Source organism: Parambassis ranga, chromosome 14 (genome assembly GCF_900634625.1).
Source record: "Parambassis ranga chromosome 14, fParRan2.1, whole genome shotgun sequence".
Classification (NCBI taxonomy): domain Eukaryota; kingdom Metazoa; phylum Chordata; class Actinopteri; family Ambassidae; genus Parambassis; species Parambassis ranga.
Genome location: NC_041034.1, coordinates 12877674 through 12893557, shown reverse-complemented (window position 1 = coordinate 12893557; position 15884 = coordinate 12877674). Strand labels below are relative to the sequence as shown.

General features: G+C 42.3%; 1 protein-coding gene across 1 annotated transcript; it reads right to left on the bottom strand.

The window, feature by feature from the left end:
* Window positions 1-789: 789 nt before the first annotated feature.
* On the bottom strand, window positions 790-15650 carry c2cd2l (c2cd2 like). Its single transcript, XM_028421355.1, has 15 exons — window positions 15381-15650; window positions 14640-15096; window positions 7432-7527; window positions 7203-7322; window positions 6854-6964; window positions 5849-5962; window positions 5620-5719; window positions 5409-5541; window positions 5036-5100; window positions 4657-4778; window positions 3964-4135; window positions 3778-3876; window positions 3374-3507; window positions 2781-2994; window positions 790-2334 (listed from the first exon to the last, which is right to left on the bottom strand). Exons 2-15 carry the CDS (start codon window positions 15009-15011, stop codon window positions 2084-2086), a joined length of 2103 nt encoding a protein of 700 aa, XP_028277156.1. The 5' UTR covers window positions 15012-15096; window positions 15381-15650; the 3' UTR covers window positions 790-2083.
* Window positions 15651-15884: the final 234 nt, after the last annotated feature.

Genomic DNA, 15884 nt, shown 5'->3' with positions numbered 1-15884 from the left:
TAGTTGTTTTTCCTGTTGTTGTTATTGGGTTATGAGTAAAGGGGCGGAAATAAAACACCAATTGAAGACCTTCCCTCCAGCTTTAACTTTTGGCGCGTTTACAAACTGCAGGAATGTGGTGACCGGGGGTAATAATAATAAGAAAACAGAGCTAAGGACCCTAATAGTGGTGGAGCTGGCTTTGCATTTTACATCCCACAATATGATACTGTAAAGCTCATCCTAATGTCTGAGGGGTTTCAGTCTATACAACAGAGCTGAATGCGATCATCAGGGCTTTTGAATGGGTGGAGGAGGTCCTGCCAAAAATAGCTATTATCTGTTCTGATTCAGCTTCAGTGTTAAAAGCTTTGGAGAAGGGCTGTCTGGGAGCCCGACCAGATCTTAATTATATGTAATGTTGCATAGAATTGAGAAAGCTGGAATATCAGTGGAGTTTCTCGGGGTGCCTGCCCATGTGGGAGTGGGTGGTAATGAGGCAGTAGATAAAGCAGCAAAAATGGCCTTAAGAATGGAGGTTAATTTATCAGTGTGTATGGGTGTGAGTGAGTGGTCGTCTGTCATAAAAGAATATTCCACAGCGCTGTGGCAGAAGCAGTGGGAGACTGAGAAGAAGGGACGTCGTTAATACTCTATTCAATACAAAGTCAATAACCCAAAGTTAGTCTGATACACAAAGGGATGCTTTGAAAAATAATTTATTTGCAATAAATATTTGAAATATAACAACAGAAGTGATACATATGGTAAATGTTACAGCCACTTTCTTTTTCAAGTTACAGCCTCTTAGGTACGATTTTGATGTGCCTTTACATGGTTTAGTGGCTTTGTTCCTTTATCTGCATGTTGAATTTGTTATAGTTTCAAGAACATTAACAGCAGTGGCTCCGTGTGTGGTCCATTTTAATGTCTATAATTAAGGGGTAAAAAAAACAGTTGAAAAAGTGAAATTATGCAGTCACTTAAAAGCCTATGTACATTTTTTTTACAAACTGATTGTATTTGCTTCTGAAGTATACAGCAGGTTTTGTCTTATTTAATTCATTGCTAGCCCTGAGTACATCTCCTAAACTTGCTTGCTTTGCCTGAGTGGAGCATCTTAGAAGCTCCTTTTTTAATTTAAACTGCAGAAACAATGCAGGTCTTTCACACATGACTGTATTTAAAAATATTACTTAATCCTAATGCAGGATGGTGTTGGTATGTCTTGTGCGAACATGTCAGAAGTCCTTTAACTGGAGTCACCCAGAACCAGAGCCAGAAGCAGGGCAGAATTATGTAGCTTGTTGTCATCGCCTAGGTTAGTCATCTTCTAGAGATGCTGGCTAATTGAATTTTCAAAAGCAAACTAAAGTTATGATATTCCACAGGAAGTACCTTTATAAAATAAAAGTACAATAAATACATTATCTTTTCTGCTTTTTGCACCAGATACAACACTAAACATTCTAAAATCAAACATATAAACTATACTACTAGATTAAGACAGTTTTTGTTAACTTAAACCTAAATTATGTTTGAAATTACTTTTGCTTTGAAAATCACACAGCAATGTTTTTATGTTTTTACAGTGCAATAGAACTACCATGACAATGGAACTATCATTTAGGAGGCAAAATAAACAGCACTTGTATTGTCCCACTGTAATAAATTAGATTTTACAACCAATATATTGTACATGTGTTGTTAAAAAATGAATTCTTAGTGCAACCAACTGCATTTTACTGGCATCATTAAAAAGTTCCAGAGTATTTCTGACACCAGTCACAATAAAACAGTCCGACTGTAGTGAGTGTTGAAGCAGGGCAAGGAACATTCCTTCGTAGCTTATCCCATGTCCTCAGCAAGCAGCAGCTCCCCAAAATAAAAAAAATGATTTCATAATCACATTTTAAACTTAGCAATGTGATTAAACATGACTTCTGTCCTGAAGGTGCAATTACTTCTCTCCAGCAGGGAGCCTTCCAGAGGTATCCTCCTTTACAGACGTACAAACAACCCACCTGGGGTGTTGGATACAGGTTTATTTATTTTTTCTGACAGCATTAACAGAGGCCAGTCAGGATGACCCCAACAATGATCATCAGTTATCCAGCGAGCTCGCTCCTCCATTGGCAGCAGCAGGCTTGCATTTTGATTTGCCGGATGAGCGAAAGGAGAAGCGTTTGATGAGGCGACGGGAGAAGCTGCCAGATTTTTTACGGTTGCTACTCGTAGCTGCAGCAAAGTTGTTGCCCATGTTGGAGATGTCTTCGTGGGACTGGCTGAGGCAGGGCTCCTTCTCTCGATGTCTCCTTCGGAACAGCAGTTTTGTCCCACTCTGCAGAAAGCCCACTGCAGGAACCATAGTATAACACATAGTTCACAAGTACAAATAATAAATACACATGCAACTTTTAACTTGCTTTACAAATTAATTGGAGGATTTTTATGATAAAACCCCCTTGTCAATTTAAATGTATGTTTTTTAAAGCACAATTTAAACCCACAGTTTGATTTTGTATTTGCTGATGTAAGGCCACCAGAGGGCAGCAACACCAGTAGTAGAGTCACTCTATGGTCTGTATTTGAAATACTAAACTGGAGCTTCATTGTTATGTAATGAAACCCAGTATTTAAATTCATGTTCAGGGTACAGAATGAAAATAAAACAAAAGCATCTAGATTGTTTGTTAAGTTTCTTTAAGAGCAATAAATGAAACATTGAATGAATTTTGTGTTTAGAGGAAGAAAAAGCTTCCTCTGAAACCTCTCTGACATCTTTGTAAGCACTGTTTTACCTTTATGATCCTTGAGGCTGCGAGTTTCCAAGGCACCGGTGGAACCCGTGTCTGATTCCACGTCATCCACAGATGGGCGCTCTGACACGTCAGAGGGTGTGGTTTCATCTGCGTCTTGGTGATGCCCTGACCCATAATGGTTACCATGCATGGCTGCATCCATGGCTGCAGCATAGCCGCTGGATAATGCGCAGTTATCTTCTGAGATTGGTACCTGTATTTATGCCAAGCAGAGGGATGTGTGTGTTACTACTTACCAATATTCTAAGTACAACTCTGTAGCAATTGACATATCAAGACCAGAAAATTCCTTTAACTTCTGTGTCAAGTGCCTGGATAGTTTCGTACAGTGTTCCAGGCAAAAATGAGGTCAGAAGAATAATTCTTCTGTAAAGTGGTCCAATGGGGGCTGTGACTCATGGACTAAATTTAGATCACACTTACTGTGACAAGCTTCTCTTATTCCTAGAAGTAGTTAAAGGCTTACTGCTCATATACTGAAGAGAAAAAACTTGGATTATGTGATATATGAGTCTAAAAGTAGAGACAGCCAATCATCTTTGTACTGTTTCCCAGAGTTCATATTCTCTGACCTTTGACACACCAGAGATGATCAGTGTGCTCCGTTTTGTCGGTGTCTTCCGTGCTGCTTTGGATGCTGACTCGGTCAGCTGCCGAATGGCCGTCTCTGCAACAGGATCCAGGCCATTAGAGAGGCGGCTGCTCTCTGAACAACAAGAACACAAATATGTAAATCGGCACTTAACTAGCAACCTACCATATGTACTGTCCCTTTCAAACATATAATACACAATGGAGTTTTGTTGCTTTGCGCCAAGCAACCCTTAAACAAATCAAACCGTAGCTATGTATAGCTAAGGTTTCTGAAAAGGACTACCTGTAAAACAAACATTCCTTCAGCTCGTGTTACACTGGTGCTTGCTGCTTATCCTGCTTTGCATCTGTTATGTAAAACAATGCCTGTTGGTCAACTCACTGCTTGAGTTGGGGCTGCTGCCGCCTTTGCCTTCAGATAGGACAGTGGGTTTCTTCTCAGTCACCTCCACTTTAGATGGGGAACGCAGGGGGGATTCACCTGAAAGGCATTATAACAGCTATTTCATGTCACAGTTAAAATCCCATCTACTCTGGTGCAATGTACTACTTTACTATGTACACACACCTGGGCTGCGGTCAAGTTTAAGTCGAGACTGGATGGTGGTGACAGTGGTGACAATGGTCCCATCTGGCATGATGGTTCTGTCCACGTCGACTTTTTTTGTGGGGGTGAGAGAGGAGCGGAGTGGCAAAGCATTATGAGAACTGCGAGGTTCCTGTGTTTCCAGATACAGCAACTACAGAAGAGAAGACAACTAGTGTCACTGCCTTGCAACAATAAACAGCCACATTTAATATAATGTCTGGCATGATGTAAACATCTGCATTTTATCATAGAGATGAGCATTGTGTTAATGCTGGTGTTTCATGCAGGGAGCTTCAGATAAGTAATCAGCAGGTAGAACAGGTTGCAGGTGACATTATCTTGAAATTATCTAAGAAAACTAAAACACTGTTACCTGCCAGAGATAAAAATCTATTTTCTTTTTGAATACATATGTAGACAGATTAAAAAGGAAACAAGTCAGCTACTAAAAACACCACAAGATGTCTGACACAACTACTACGAGCATAACAATGGAGCACATATCAGTATGTTATACAACACTAACCCTCCCTTTGTTGTGAATCTTTGTTAATTCCAGCATGCTTGAGGTTAGATAATAAAATCTGATGTAACTGTAGGCTTCAAAGCACAAGAATGGCTTTGAAAGCATTTGTATATTTTTATAGAAATACCTTTCATCTCATTACTCACCTCAGCAGTGACAGTGGCATTAGGTGCCAAGCCATGCCCAGGGCTTATTGAAAATATATGCTGCCCAGTAGGAACATTGCACTGGAGGTCCAAGGCAATGGAGGCGTGACCCGGCAGGAATTCTGTCCAGATTCAACACAGTAAATAACGTTTTAGTGCAAACAGAATCAAAGTTGCTCTGCTGCTGTAGCTCTGATGCCATAAAAGGAGTATCTCCTGGCAATTTATATAGCCCAAAATGCTAACAGAGATCATTACACCACGTCTGCCAGCAGTGCATTTTAAGCATTGCTGATTTTGCTTAAGCGGTCTAAACATTCCTGCTGATCAGGTTTCTGAACAGCAGCCAATAGTAAATTGGTATTGAGCAGTGCCTTACGTTCCCTTTTGCCATTCCGCTCCAGAAGCCTTACTCTGAGCTCTTTGGTCTCTGGGCCAAGCTCCCTTCAACACACAGGAAACAACCGTATCAGAAACAAGAATTAATTAATAATTACCATATTAACTGGAATAATCCTGCATACTTCCCCAGATTAGTTTCAAATCTTGTAAAAGAATATTATAACTACATAGGCAACAGCCAAAGAAAGAAAATACTTTGTTAATCTACATCGCCAGGACTGTGTGGGTGTGGTTTGAACAAATTTGATCCAAATTCTGATTCTTAACTAGTGCACTAAACACCAAAAACCAAACAATTTGACATAAATGTACTTATAAGCATGAGCTTGTCATTGCACGTGGCACCTTACATAGTAATTTCTTCGCTCCATTTGAGTGCAGTGCTGGGGTCACTGGGAACAGACAGGAAGCCTGTGGTTCTCTCTGTAAAGGGTTGGTCCAGGCTCAGGACACAGCACAGCTCCCCTGACCTGCACCACTGACCTGCAGAAATGCAATGATGCAGTGCAATCAGCAGGAAGCTGGGAGGAAATGTTTTGACGCTGAGGGAAAATATCTGACCTTTACTTAAGGTTGCCCTGAGCTGCCGGAGGTGTAGGCGTCTCACCAAGACACTCAGGCATACAGAGTTCAATCCCACCGAGAGATGATCCATGGGGGCCTGTGTGTGTGTGCAGAATAAAAGCTCTGTATCTATCATTTAGCATCCAGCCTAGGCGATATCTGTAAACACCTTCTAATTAGCTTGTCTTACTGGCTGCAGGGTTCATGAAAAATACATGTTTCTCACCAGATGGCTGGACGCACAAGTCTTGAGGTTGAGGACCATGGCAGGCTGAGTGCTAAACAGAGTATCCTCTATCAGACTTTTAACCATGTCCAGATCTGCCTCGCCCTCAGTGCCCTGAAAAGAAAAAAGGGATGGCTCACTCTCTGATGATAAACCAGTACATGTTCTCATATCTATAAACAGAATATCAAATGAAAATGCAGAATATTTTAGTACTACAAGCTCTCTGGTTTTGAATTAATTACATTATAGCAGGCTTTGGTTGTAACGAGGTAAAATAGTATGCGGAAAGAAATAGAGGCCCTATCACACCGTATTGACAAGCAAGTTAAAGGAAGCTGCTAGTGTTTTAAACTGTAAACTCAGTGTAAACTGTCCTTCAAGTCTCAGCTCCTCTCTCTCGTCTCAAGTTGCCTTCAGATGTCTTCACCCGGATATGTGCTATCTGTTATCCAGATAGCAGCTGGCTTCACTGGAAGCCCTGAAACACTGCCTGTTGCCCCTCGAGGTTGAGTTATCAGACAATTAGTTCCAACTACACTAACTACTGACATGTGCTCCACAAGGAACAAACAGGAAAATACCCTTGGGAGAGTGAACAAACCACTATGAGGGTATAACTGCAGCTCTGCCCTCAGCACTGAAGACAAGTTAGCGTGCCGAATATTTGTTTCCTTCTTTAGTCTGTTTACTCTGTTGCTGCCTCAGATAAAATGCTCTACATGGCATGCACATTTATTCAATGATATTTAGGGGCAGTGTTTCCTTTATGACTCACCATGAGTGAAATGAGGCAGAGAGTGACTCACATGCAAAACGCTGCATGATGACTGAGATTTATGAAAAGAACAGAAAGCAGAAAAAAATATCCATAATGCGTGTTGTCCTTTTGTTTAATGCATGCAAGTGTTTGGTCTGTAAACACTAAAAAGTTTCGTTCAGGCGTGATACTTCACTGCCTGCAGGCGTATCAAATTTAGTGGTGTCCGTATCAAATGTTCTCACCGGTCTCTGCAGCTTGTACCGAGACACGGTCAGAGAAAAGGATGGCTGCTTGGACAGAGACCAAGATATCAGCAGACCCTCGTCTTCCACCTCCTCCAGACACACCACCACCTGATGGAGGCAGACAGGCATCAATAAATAATATCATTTTGATAATTTATCCTACTAGAAGACAGGTAGCTCATGTGAGCTTTTACACTATAAAGCATGTGCTATGACAGTGGAATGAACCATTTTTTCCAAAGAATTAAACATTTGAATAACAATGCAAATGATGTTTTGCCATTTGTTTTGAATGCTCAGGCTCCAATTTACAAATTGCAAAAATCCAGGTGCTGTGCTTTTGTACCTTTGCCACCATAGGTGCTATAGTGATTTGATGAGTGTCCATGGAAACAGCAGCAGGCGACTGCTGGGTGACCGTCACAGGAAATGTCACTGTGTCTATCCAACATTTGCAGTCTAAAACCTGCAAAACAAAGAGAAGCACAACACTCATATCATTCACTACACTCATTGTGTTATCTAGGTTTATTTGTGTAATTGAAGATAACAGCCGGACTCCAAAGATTATTTACCATGCGGTTTGCCGACTGTTCAGTGCAGGTCACACTATGTATTGCAGAGGCAGCTGTTAGCTGAAGACTCTTGTCAAAAGTTATCTGGAGAGAGCTCTGGTAGAGAAAGAGAAGAGAAAAATGCCCCAAATATTACATAAGGGAAACACTTTGGGGCTGACATATAAGATTTTTCACTGCAGTGATACAGTCACAGCCAGTTAGCATAATCCTTGTGGATATGGCTGCTGCATCATATTCAGCCTTCACTCAGATATGGCACTGAGTGCATCATATGCTGAGAATATGTACACTTTGTAACAACATACAGGCTATGGAAAGAATCACTATTGTTAACCTTTGATCATTTTATGTCAGGTTCACCATTACAAAGCAAAAGTGTCAAGTCACATGTCAAAAAACACAGCTATAAAGATTGAAAAACACATTCATGGCAGACAACATTTGTTTTACCAAAGGGAATTTACATGTATGTGTAATTCTGTGGATGTTGTAGATTGCTATTTGTTAGGCTGCTCAGTCCCTGTGCCTCGGATCTGACAGCTGCATCCATTATAAAAACTGCATCAGTCAATGCTTAGTCATTCCAACAGCCAAGCAGCTTTTCCTGTATCAGACTCGGAGGATACCCCTAACAAGAGGAATTTGCATCTCAGCTGTAAGGAAAGATTCACCAGTGGCCTACTATAAATGTGTGTGTGCCAGAGAATCTGTTTTACTGGACAGCTTTAACTGGCTCAGGAAATGCAAGTGAGAGATAACAAATCCCCTATTGTCAGGGCATATGTTCCACTAGGTCCAAGTCCAATCTGTATCAAATGCAACGGTGGAGGCGGGGCAGAGGTGGGAGGATGATATAACAAAGTTTACAGTGGGTCTGTGTGTGTGTGTTAGTGTTCCAGCCAGGAGGGCAAAAAGCCAAGTGCAATGCTGCAAGCTTACGTAGGTTCCCTGGACTAACACTGTAGTCACATGACTACAGCGTACAACCGGCTGTGTTTACTTCGGTTGGCTGGAGCCTCTGAAACTGCTCAGTCACCCACCGTTCACTACATTTAAAGTGCAGAGCAAATATGATGGGATATATTTCAGATGTGAGGTTTGAGAAATAATCACAGGGTTGTTGTGTATCACTGAAGGCTTGTGTTGTTATAATAACACTGTAGTTTTAGACAAAATGCATGGAGACAAGTGGACGTCATGCATGTGTCTTGAACTACCAGAAAACACCCTCAAGTCAGACTGTTTTTTTTTTTTTTTCAAACACGCTGATCCATGACAAAAACAATCTGACAATTTTCTGTTTTGGCAAAATACTTTGAAGACACAGCTGCACAGGATTGCCAAGATATGTCAGTCACAAGCTTCTATGCCTGAGGTTGGGTGACCAGATTTTTGTTCTCTGTCGCTCCTGCCATGGGATGATGACTGTCTGAACTAGAGCTGTATGTTTAGAGGTTTTACCAGATCCACCATGATCCTGAAAGTTATATGATTGGAAAATCATTCAATATTTAAGCATAGGTTTACAGTCTGTCTTCTGTCAGAGAAGTAGCCATCTGGTGCACCGTGGTGTTGTGTATCCTCCTGGCAGAGCTCATTTTGTCATGTAAAGGCTAGCTAGCAGCATAGCCACTGATTTGTCCTTGTAAACCACCCCTGCTCAGCAGAGTGTGTTTGTGAGGAGTATTTCTGGAAAGAGACAGTTCCTGAGGACATCCATAGTGTCACTTCAGGTTTGTCAGCATCGCACCCTTTGGGTCCAGCTGGCTGAAAGCCTCTACAGCATGTGGGTCAACCAGAAATACACACTCCCCCCCTGTGGCTTTTGATGACCCTCATTTTTTTCCTATCGTTTCAATTTGTAGTGAATATCTGAGGATCAGACTACACAGCAAGGTAGAAAAAAAACTTATTTCTTTGAGAACAACAAAATACATTTATTTTGTCACCTATAAAATTATGTATGGTAAACATTAGTTGGTGAGCATGTTAGCACGCTGGCATGAGAGCTTGGCTTGCCAAAGTGCTTGTTCCATGGATTTCTTTTTTGCAAATGTTAAGATTTTTCACACAGCAATCATATATGACAATATAAAAATGTGTTAATTTAGCTTTTTTGCCAGGTCTAGTGAGAGTTCGCTGCTGATAGACAGGTCTTATTTCTCCTCAGGGATGGAATCGATAACCTCAAGACTGGCCATTCAGTGAATCAGTGCTGACCGATGTGATACAGATACAGAAAATGTATTTTTAATTTAATAGTCGTCTGCTTTCTGAACTGTTTCTGAATGTATACCGTAGCTACAGTGGCTGACCTTAACCATCCTTCCTTCAGCTGTTAATGATAAAACAATTCTTTTACTCACATTTCAACTGGCTACACATTTCATTACAATGTTTTGTTTGTAGTGTTTAGCTCTCCTAGCAACATGAAACTAGCGCCAATACTCTACTGTAACAAGATGGACAACACTGCAAAGATGGTACTTTAATAAGCTTTTAGAATTTAGCCTCACATCCCAATGTAAGTAACTACAGTTATAATAATGCATAACATATCTCATTTGAATGCTAAGTCAAAGCAGCCACTTTATAGACTAATATGTGCTACAGAAATATTTTGGCATTATAGTACATTTAGGCTGCAAAAGTAAAACTGGCTGGTAAAGATGAATCTCATCAGCAGCTGTGACTGAGGGATAAAAAGGTTAGTTTCCTGCACTATCACATCAAATGAGCACTGAGTGCTTAATGTCCCCTGCCGTTAAGAAGGAATCTACTTGAACATAATCACAGGGCATTAATCATCTACCAGCAGCTCACAGTCAGAAAGAAAAGAAGTGAACTGTGTCCTTGAGCTATTCAGCAGACTCCTTATAATTGCAGATTGTGAATGGACAGGGAGCTTCCTTCCCTGCAGATGCACACTTGTTTCATCCCTCTCCACTACCCAGTGTGTCGTTACTGTCAGCTGCAGATTCACACACACAGTCTGCTGATGCTTCATGATCTTCATGAACCAAGCTTCCTCTGAAGACTAACACAGTCAGAGACATCTGAGTAGCTCCATACCAAGATCATATCCACAGGCTCACCAACAACTTCACGTCGCACTTCATGTGTGGAAAGAAACTAAAAAATACAGACATGTTTGTGTACATGAACCGCACCTGAATACCTAGAAGAGGGAGTAGCCCTTATCGTGCCTATTTGGACTTCATTTAGTGGTTCTGGAAATATAATAACTAACTCCAGGGAAATCACCCTCATTTCACAGAGCATACAGCGTGTCCCTATGCAGCAAGAGGACGTCCTTCTGTTAGCATTGCTGCATATAACCAGCTGTGATTAAGCCTCAGGCCACTCTGAACATTTAGGTACACAGCAAGAGTAAAGAGAGAGTGAGTAGCTGCAAACGTATGTATGTAACTTATCATTACACTGGATTTGACTGATCTTAGTGAGGAATTCCACCAGTCGGCATTCTGCTTTTCACCCTGGGTTTGCAATTGCCTCAGCCAGTCAGTATCGAATGTGACAGTGTGCTTGTGCATAATGAGCCAAACTCATATTACCATATGTTGTTCTATTTTCTTTTCTCGCCTCAATATTAGGCAACCCCACTACATACAGAACTACACACCTCAACAGTGTGTGCAGCTGCTTATGTAACAACCCTGTGTCAGTATTCAGCTCTCTGAATCATTTTTCAGTCTCATATTGTTTTGATGCTGGAGCTCCTGGGTCAGGGTCACGTCCACCCCTCGGGACTGTTTTGCTACAAGGACACAAAATTAGTAAGACAGCGTGAGGATTCCTGCCGACGTCACTATCTGCTGCAGCGTGCAGAATACTGACGAGCACAGACAGTGGCTCACCGGCAGTACAGAAATCTTTAAGATTGATGTTATAAGTCTGAGTAAATAGTGACCTGCAAGCATTCCTTGTCTTGATGGCTTGTGTCAACAGGACAATAAAATTGCCACAGTGAGATGTTAACTCCAAAGGTAAATTTATTACTTATCAGTGTAAGGTAACTGATAAATGCGACTGAGATCAGAGTTTGAGCATCCAATAGCAAAATATACTGCACTGTACTTTTCATAAATTATTGCAATATAGATTTCTAATGATACAATCTGTATGTATTTGGCAATTATTTATTATTAAACAGAATGTGCTTACTGATATAATGGCGGTCTTACAAAGACTTCGATAAGGTGTATTATCTCTACAGGACATGACAACCTTAAAATAAGTCTCCAGGAAGTGAGTGCACATAATCACGCTGTAAAAGCTCCACTAGTCAATTTATGATCATGGAATAAACAAATGAGACTATAGGGCCAGGCTAGCTCTTGCCCTTCAGCTAGCAGACATAATCCATTAATCAAATTCTGAAAATGGCTTGATCCCACCAAATGTTAACAACATCTCAACTTGTAATGACATTATTCATGAAAGTTTGTATTTTAATTTTCTGCCAGTCTTTGCGGTCTGTATGTTTCCATGTTGTATTAAAGCCCAAGAAGAAAACTGACACCAGAGAGGGGACAATAGCACAGTCAATAAGAATGACTCTTCTTCAGGACTAACCACGATTTAAGAGGACTCTTGCTAACAGCCTGGCATGCAGGCTCATTCAACTTGCCTGCATTTGGACAAATTTTATCATCATTATTTAAAGACTTCTGTCAGCATCCATCTTAATTGCTGGATAAGTACTTAGGTTAATGCTATAAAGGATTTGTCCACTAATCCCCATGATGACACTGAAGCCGTATCTTCATCGCAGTGTGTTCCTCCAGGGAAGCTCATGTTTTGCCTGATGTAGAAACATAATCATGAATTGCAAGTGAGAGGAGAACGTGAGTCTTCGGGACCTTAGTACGAGTGGTTGCTCTTGTGTCTGCTTTCAAAGTGGCCACAGGAACCAGGCTGTTAAGTGGCAGATGCTGTATGTCTATGTGTACGTACTGTATGTGAGAAACTCAGTGCCACAGACCCTGACAGCAGGTTTTTAGAGAGAAGGTGAAAAGCCAGAAGAGTTTAGACACAATAATCAGCACTGTGGAAAGGAAGGACACTATGGGAAAACATGTGACCATCGCATAGGTTTCAAGACAAGAATGTTGAAACTTTAGGCTCTTAACTTACACCCAGTAGGTATATCCATTTAATATGACATGTTTATGATTTGTTATCTTTGTTATGTTCAAAGGTTCATTAACAATGTTTCACTGATTTGCATGCGCCCCAGACACATTTACAATAACAGATTGCTCTGCATGCAGACAGCGCGACTTGCAGATATTTTATTGTGATGAGTGAACTCAGGAAGCTTTCCTTCACACACTCTGTTTACAAACTAAACACCACATGGACTAACAGACTCAGCCAGCTTGTCTTTGTCTACTCCAACACTGACGCACTTACCCAGTCTGGTAAATTATCTTGCTATAAACATCAGACACCTTATTACTGCTCGGCCGAAGCTTTGTCTCAAATTCTTTTTTGCACAATGATTACTTTAAAGCTCTTCTTCTGACCTCTTAAAAGTAAGCTGTGAGCCTAGGGTTTGTGCAGTCGTCATAAATCAAATGCACAGGCAGAGAACCACAGACAGAGTTAAATTACTAACTTTATCCAATGAGTAAGTAAGTATGAGTAACCACACCTTGGTTGAATTGTTTGCATGAGGGCAAGTCCAATTTAGCAGGCAAACTGTCACCGAAGACTCACCCAAGGTTCACTCGAGCGCCTGACTACAAAGGTCACACCGGCTCAACTAATTAGGCCATTGTAAGATAAGCTGGCATTCTCCCAATTTCAACTATTAAACAGAAGTGTTTCCACAAAACCACTGAGACCTCTCATTACAAACACCAAATAAGACAGAAGCAAACAGACAGGCTCCCCAGGCTTTGTGCTGCACACCGAAACATATATGGAATGCAGAGCAAATTCATACAGTGCATTAGAACATGGACACACACAGAACACACAATGCAGACAGTGTTCTGAGGTCTGAGCTCTACATGTATCATGGAGGAAATCATTCTGCTGAATGACAAACATCAAGAAGTCATGAAGACCAAGGAGTCCCGCAACAGATGCCCCCACAGAGCGCTGACCTCCAAGTCATGGGGTCACTCTGGGGTTACACAACAAGACAGAAGCATGTGAGGTGCTTAGGAGTACCATGAAAAACCTGTGTGCTGGGGCCCCTGAGAGAACAGATGCTGGTAACACAAATATTGGGTTTAGGGATTTTCCTTCAAACGCATTTTGTGTGACGGTCACAGCGTTAAATCCTTTAACTGCCCTGCTAACTGAATTATTTGTCCTTCCACAGGCTCACAGTGTATTGGAGTTTGTCTCTGGATTGGATGAATACCTCTACATCTTTCAACATCTGAGAGGAGGCTTTCAATCCACAAAGGTGAGTTGACCCCTGAGAATCCAAATCCAATGCTGTTTGTAGTGCATGGATTGATCTGACCCCTTTAAACTCCTCTGTCACCCAACACACACACACACTTCATAAGTGGGGGGTATTAGGATCCATCTCCTCCTCCAGTGCTCACAGGAACCATCTGACTGTGAACCAGACTTTGATTCACACAGATGAAAGGAGGTCATTTAAAAGGGGAAAGACCTTTAGAAACTTAACATGGGCCTCTAACATGTGCCAAACTGTCACAAATTCATGTTGTAACTCGCTTTAAGGTTGTGAGCTACAGGAAAGAAAAGACAGCCGCTCTTGATTTGGACAACATCACTGATTTCAGTCCCTTCCAGTGTGATGGATCTCACATCTATCCATGGGGGATGCATCACACATGTACCCCCCCCCCCCCCCCCCCCCAGTCGTGTATTTTTATGAGGTGTAGGTGTTGCTGAGGCTATGCTGGCTGGTCATGCCTCTCCACTCTTTTATGCATTGATTTAGAGCTGTTATGCAAGGCTCTGCCCCCCCATCCTCTTACCGATTAGAGACACTCTCAACTCCCACACCCCTCCACCTTGCTGCCTACGCACACTTCCAGCGCACATGGGCACATACACTGTATCAGCTCCTGCTTAACTATTTATGCCCCTGCTTAGCGGAGTAACCTTATGCATACTCTTCTGCTATCAGCTATCTTTTTTCATTATGATGTGTGATGTGTGATACACCAACTTATTAAATGATCTTAACTCACCCCGTGCCTGCAGGCTTGCTCGTTCAGAGCCTTGACCCAGCTTCCCTGCCAGTGCTCCCTGAAAGACTTGAAGGAGAACAAAGAGGTCAGCAAGCCTTTAACCCCAGCCTCACATGCTGGTCCTCCATCACGGCCTGAGCGGATCTTCAGCAGGAAGCCCCACACACTGCCAGCCAGGCTCCGATTGGGCTGTGCGTGGGAGAGCTGCTCCTGCCGCCAGGCTGTGTCTCTCCTGCCCTGCTTGGCTGTCTTCCTAACCCTCCACAGCCGCAGTACAGTCAGAGAGTACTGGAACAGCCATCCCAGCACGATGACCACGGAGGCCAGGAAAAGACCCACCAGAGACAGCCAGCTCAACTCCTGGAGCTCCATCAGCGCCTCCTGCAGCCTCTCATATCATCAGGTCCAGAAGGGAAAACCAGGACTGTCAGCGAGAGCAGATAGAGCGGCCTTTATTCTGTGAATGACAGCAGTCAGTCATTGTAATTAATCCTGAGTTGTAGCGTTATAGATGTGGAGTATGTTATAATACAGATGGAGGTTAGAGCTACTTCACTTTGCTTAGTTCAGATCACAATACACCGTGTGTGTACGTGTGTGTGTGCTTGCGTGCGTGCGTGCGCGAGCGCGCGCGTGAAGCCTGTGCAGTGAACTGCGTTTATAAAAATGAATCATGCAGAGAACAGTACGATGCTGCGCAGGTTAACACACAAAACTAATCCAGCGGAGCTTCACACCAACCTGAAGTTTAATTTAAAGGCTCCGAGCTGCGGGCTGCAGGTGCTCGAAAGCAAGTGAAGCTGTCTTCATGGCGATATGGAGCGCTTCCAACAACAAATGTGTCCGTCCCATCCCCGAGTCCTCAGCAGTGCTTACACCGGTGTCTGTCTGCTGTCATATCCCGATTCAAAAACAAGCCTCCTGCTCGCTGTTTGCGCCTCACGGGCTCCGGCAGGTTCAAAATCTCCGCTAGTGTACCCTCCTTCCTCCGCAACAGCGCCACAGCGATGATTTGACAAAGAACAGCAGCGGCCCATAGGTGGCGCTGCAGCGGTGGAACGGCTCAGGGTAAACGGAAGTGATGGATTTTCAAGTTAAAAGAAAAGCAAAAGCATAAAAAATCCCCACTGTGTTGGGTGTTTTTTTTTGTAGTCAAGCCGCAACCTCCGGGAGGCCAATGTGGAGGGGTTGGCTCAGTTCGCCCCTATTAAATTATTTTATTCAATAAATAAAAACATTAAAGGA

Coding starts and splice junctions, on each gene's coding strand:
- c2cd2l (XM_028421355.1), bottom strand. CDS start 15,011: ATGGAGCTCCAGGAGTTGAGCTGGCTGTCTCTGGTGGGTCTTTTCCTG. Junction 7,528..14,639: donor AGCAAGCCTGCAGGCACGGG/GTGAGTTAAGAT, acceptor TTTCTCTACCAG/AGCTCTCTCCAGATAACTTT. Junction 3,877..3,963: donor TAAACTTGACCGCAGCCCAG/GTGTGTGTACAT, acceptor AATGCCTTTCAG/GTGAATCCCCCCTGCGTTCC.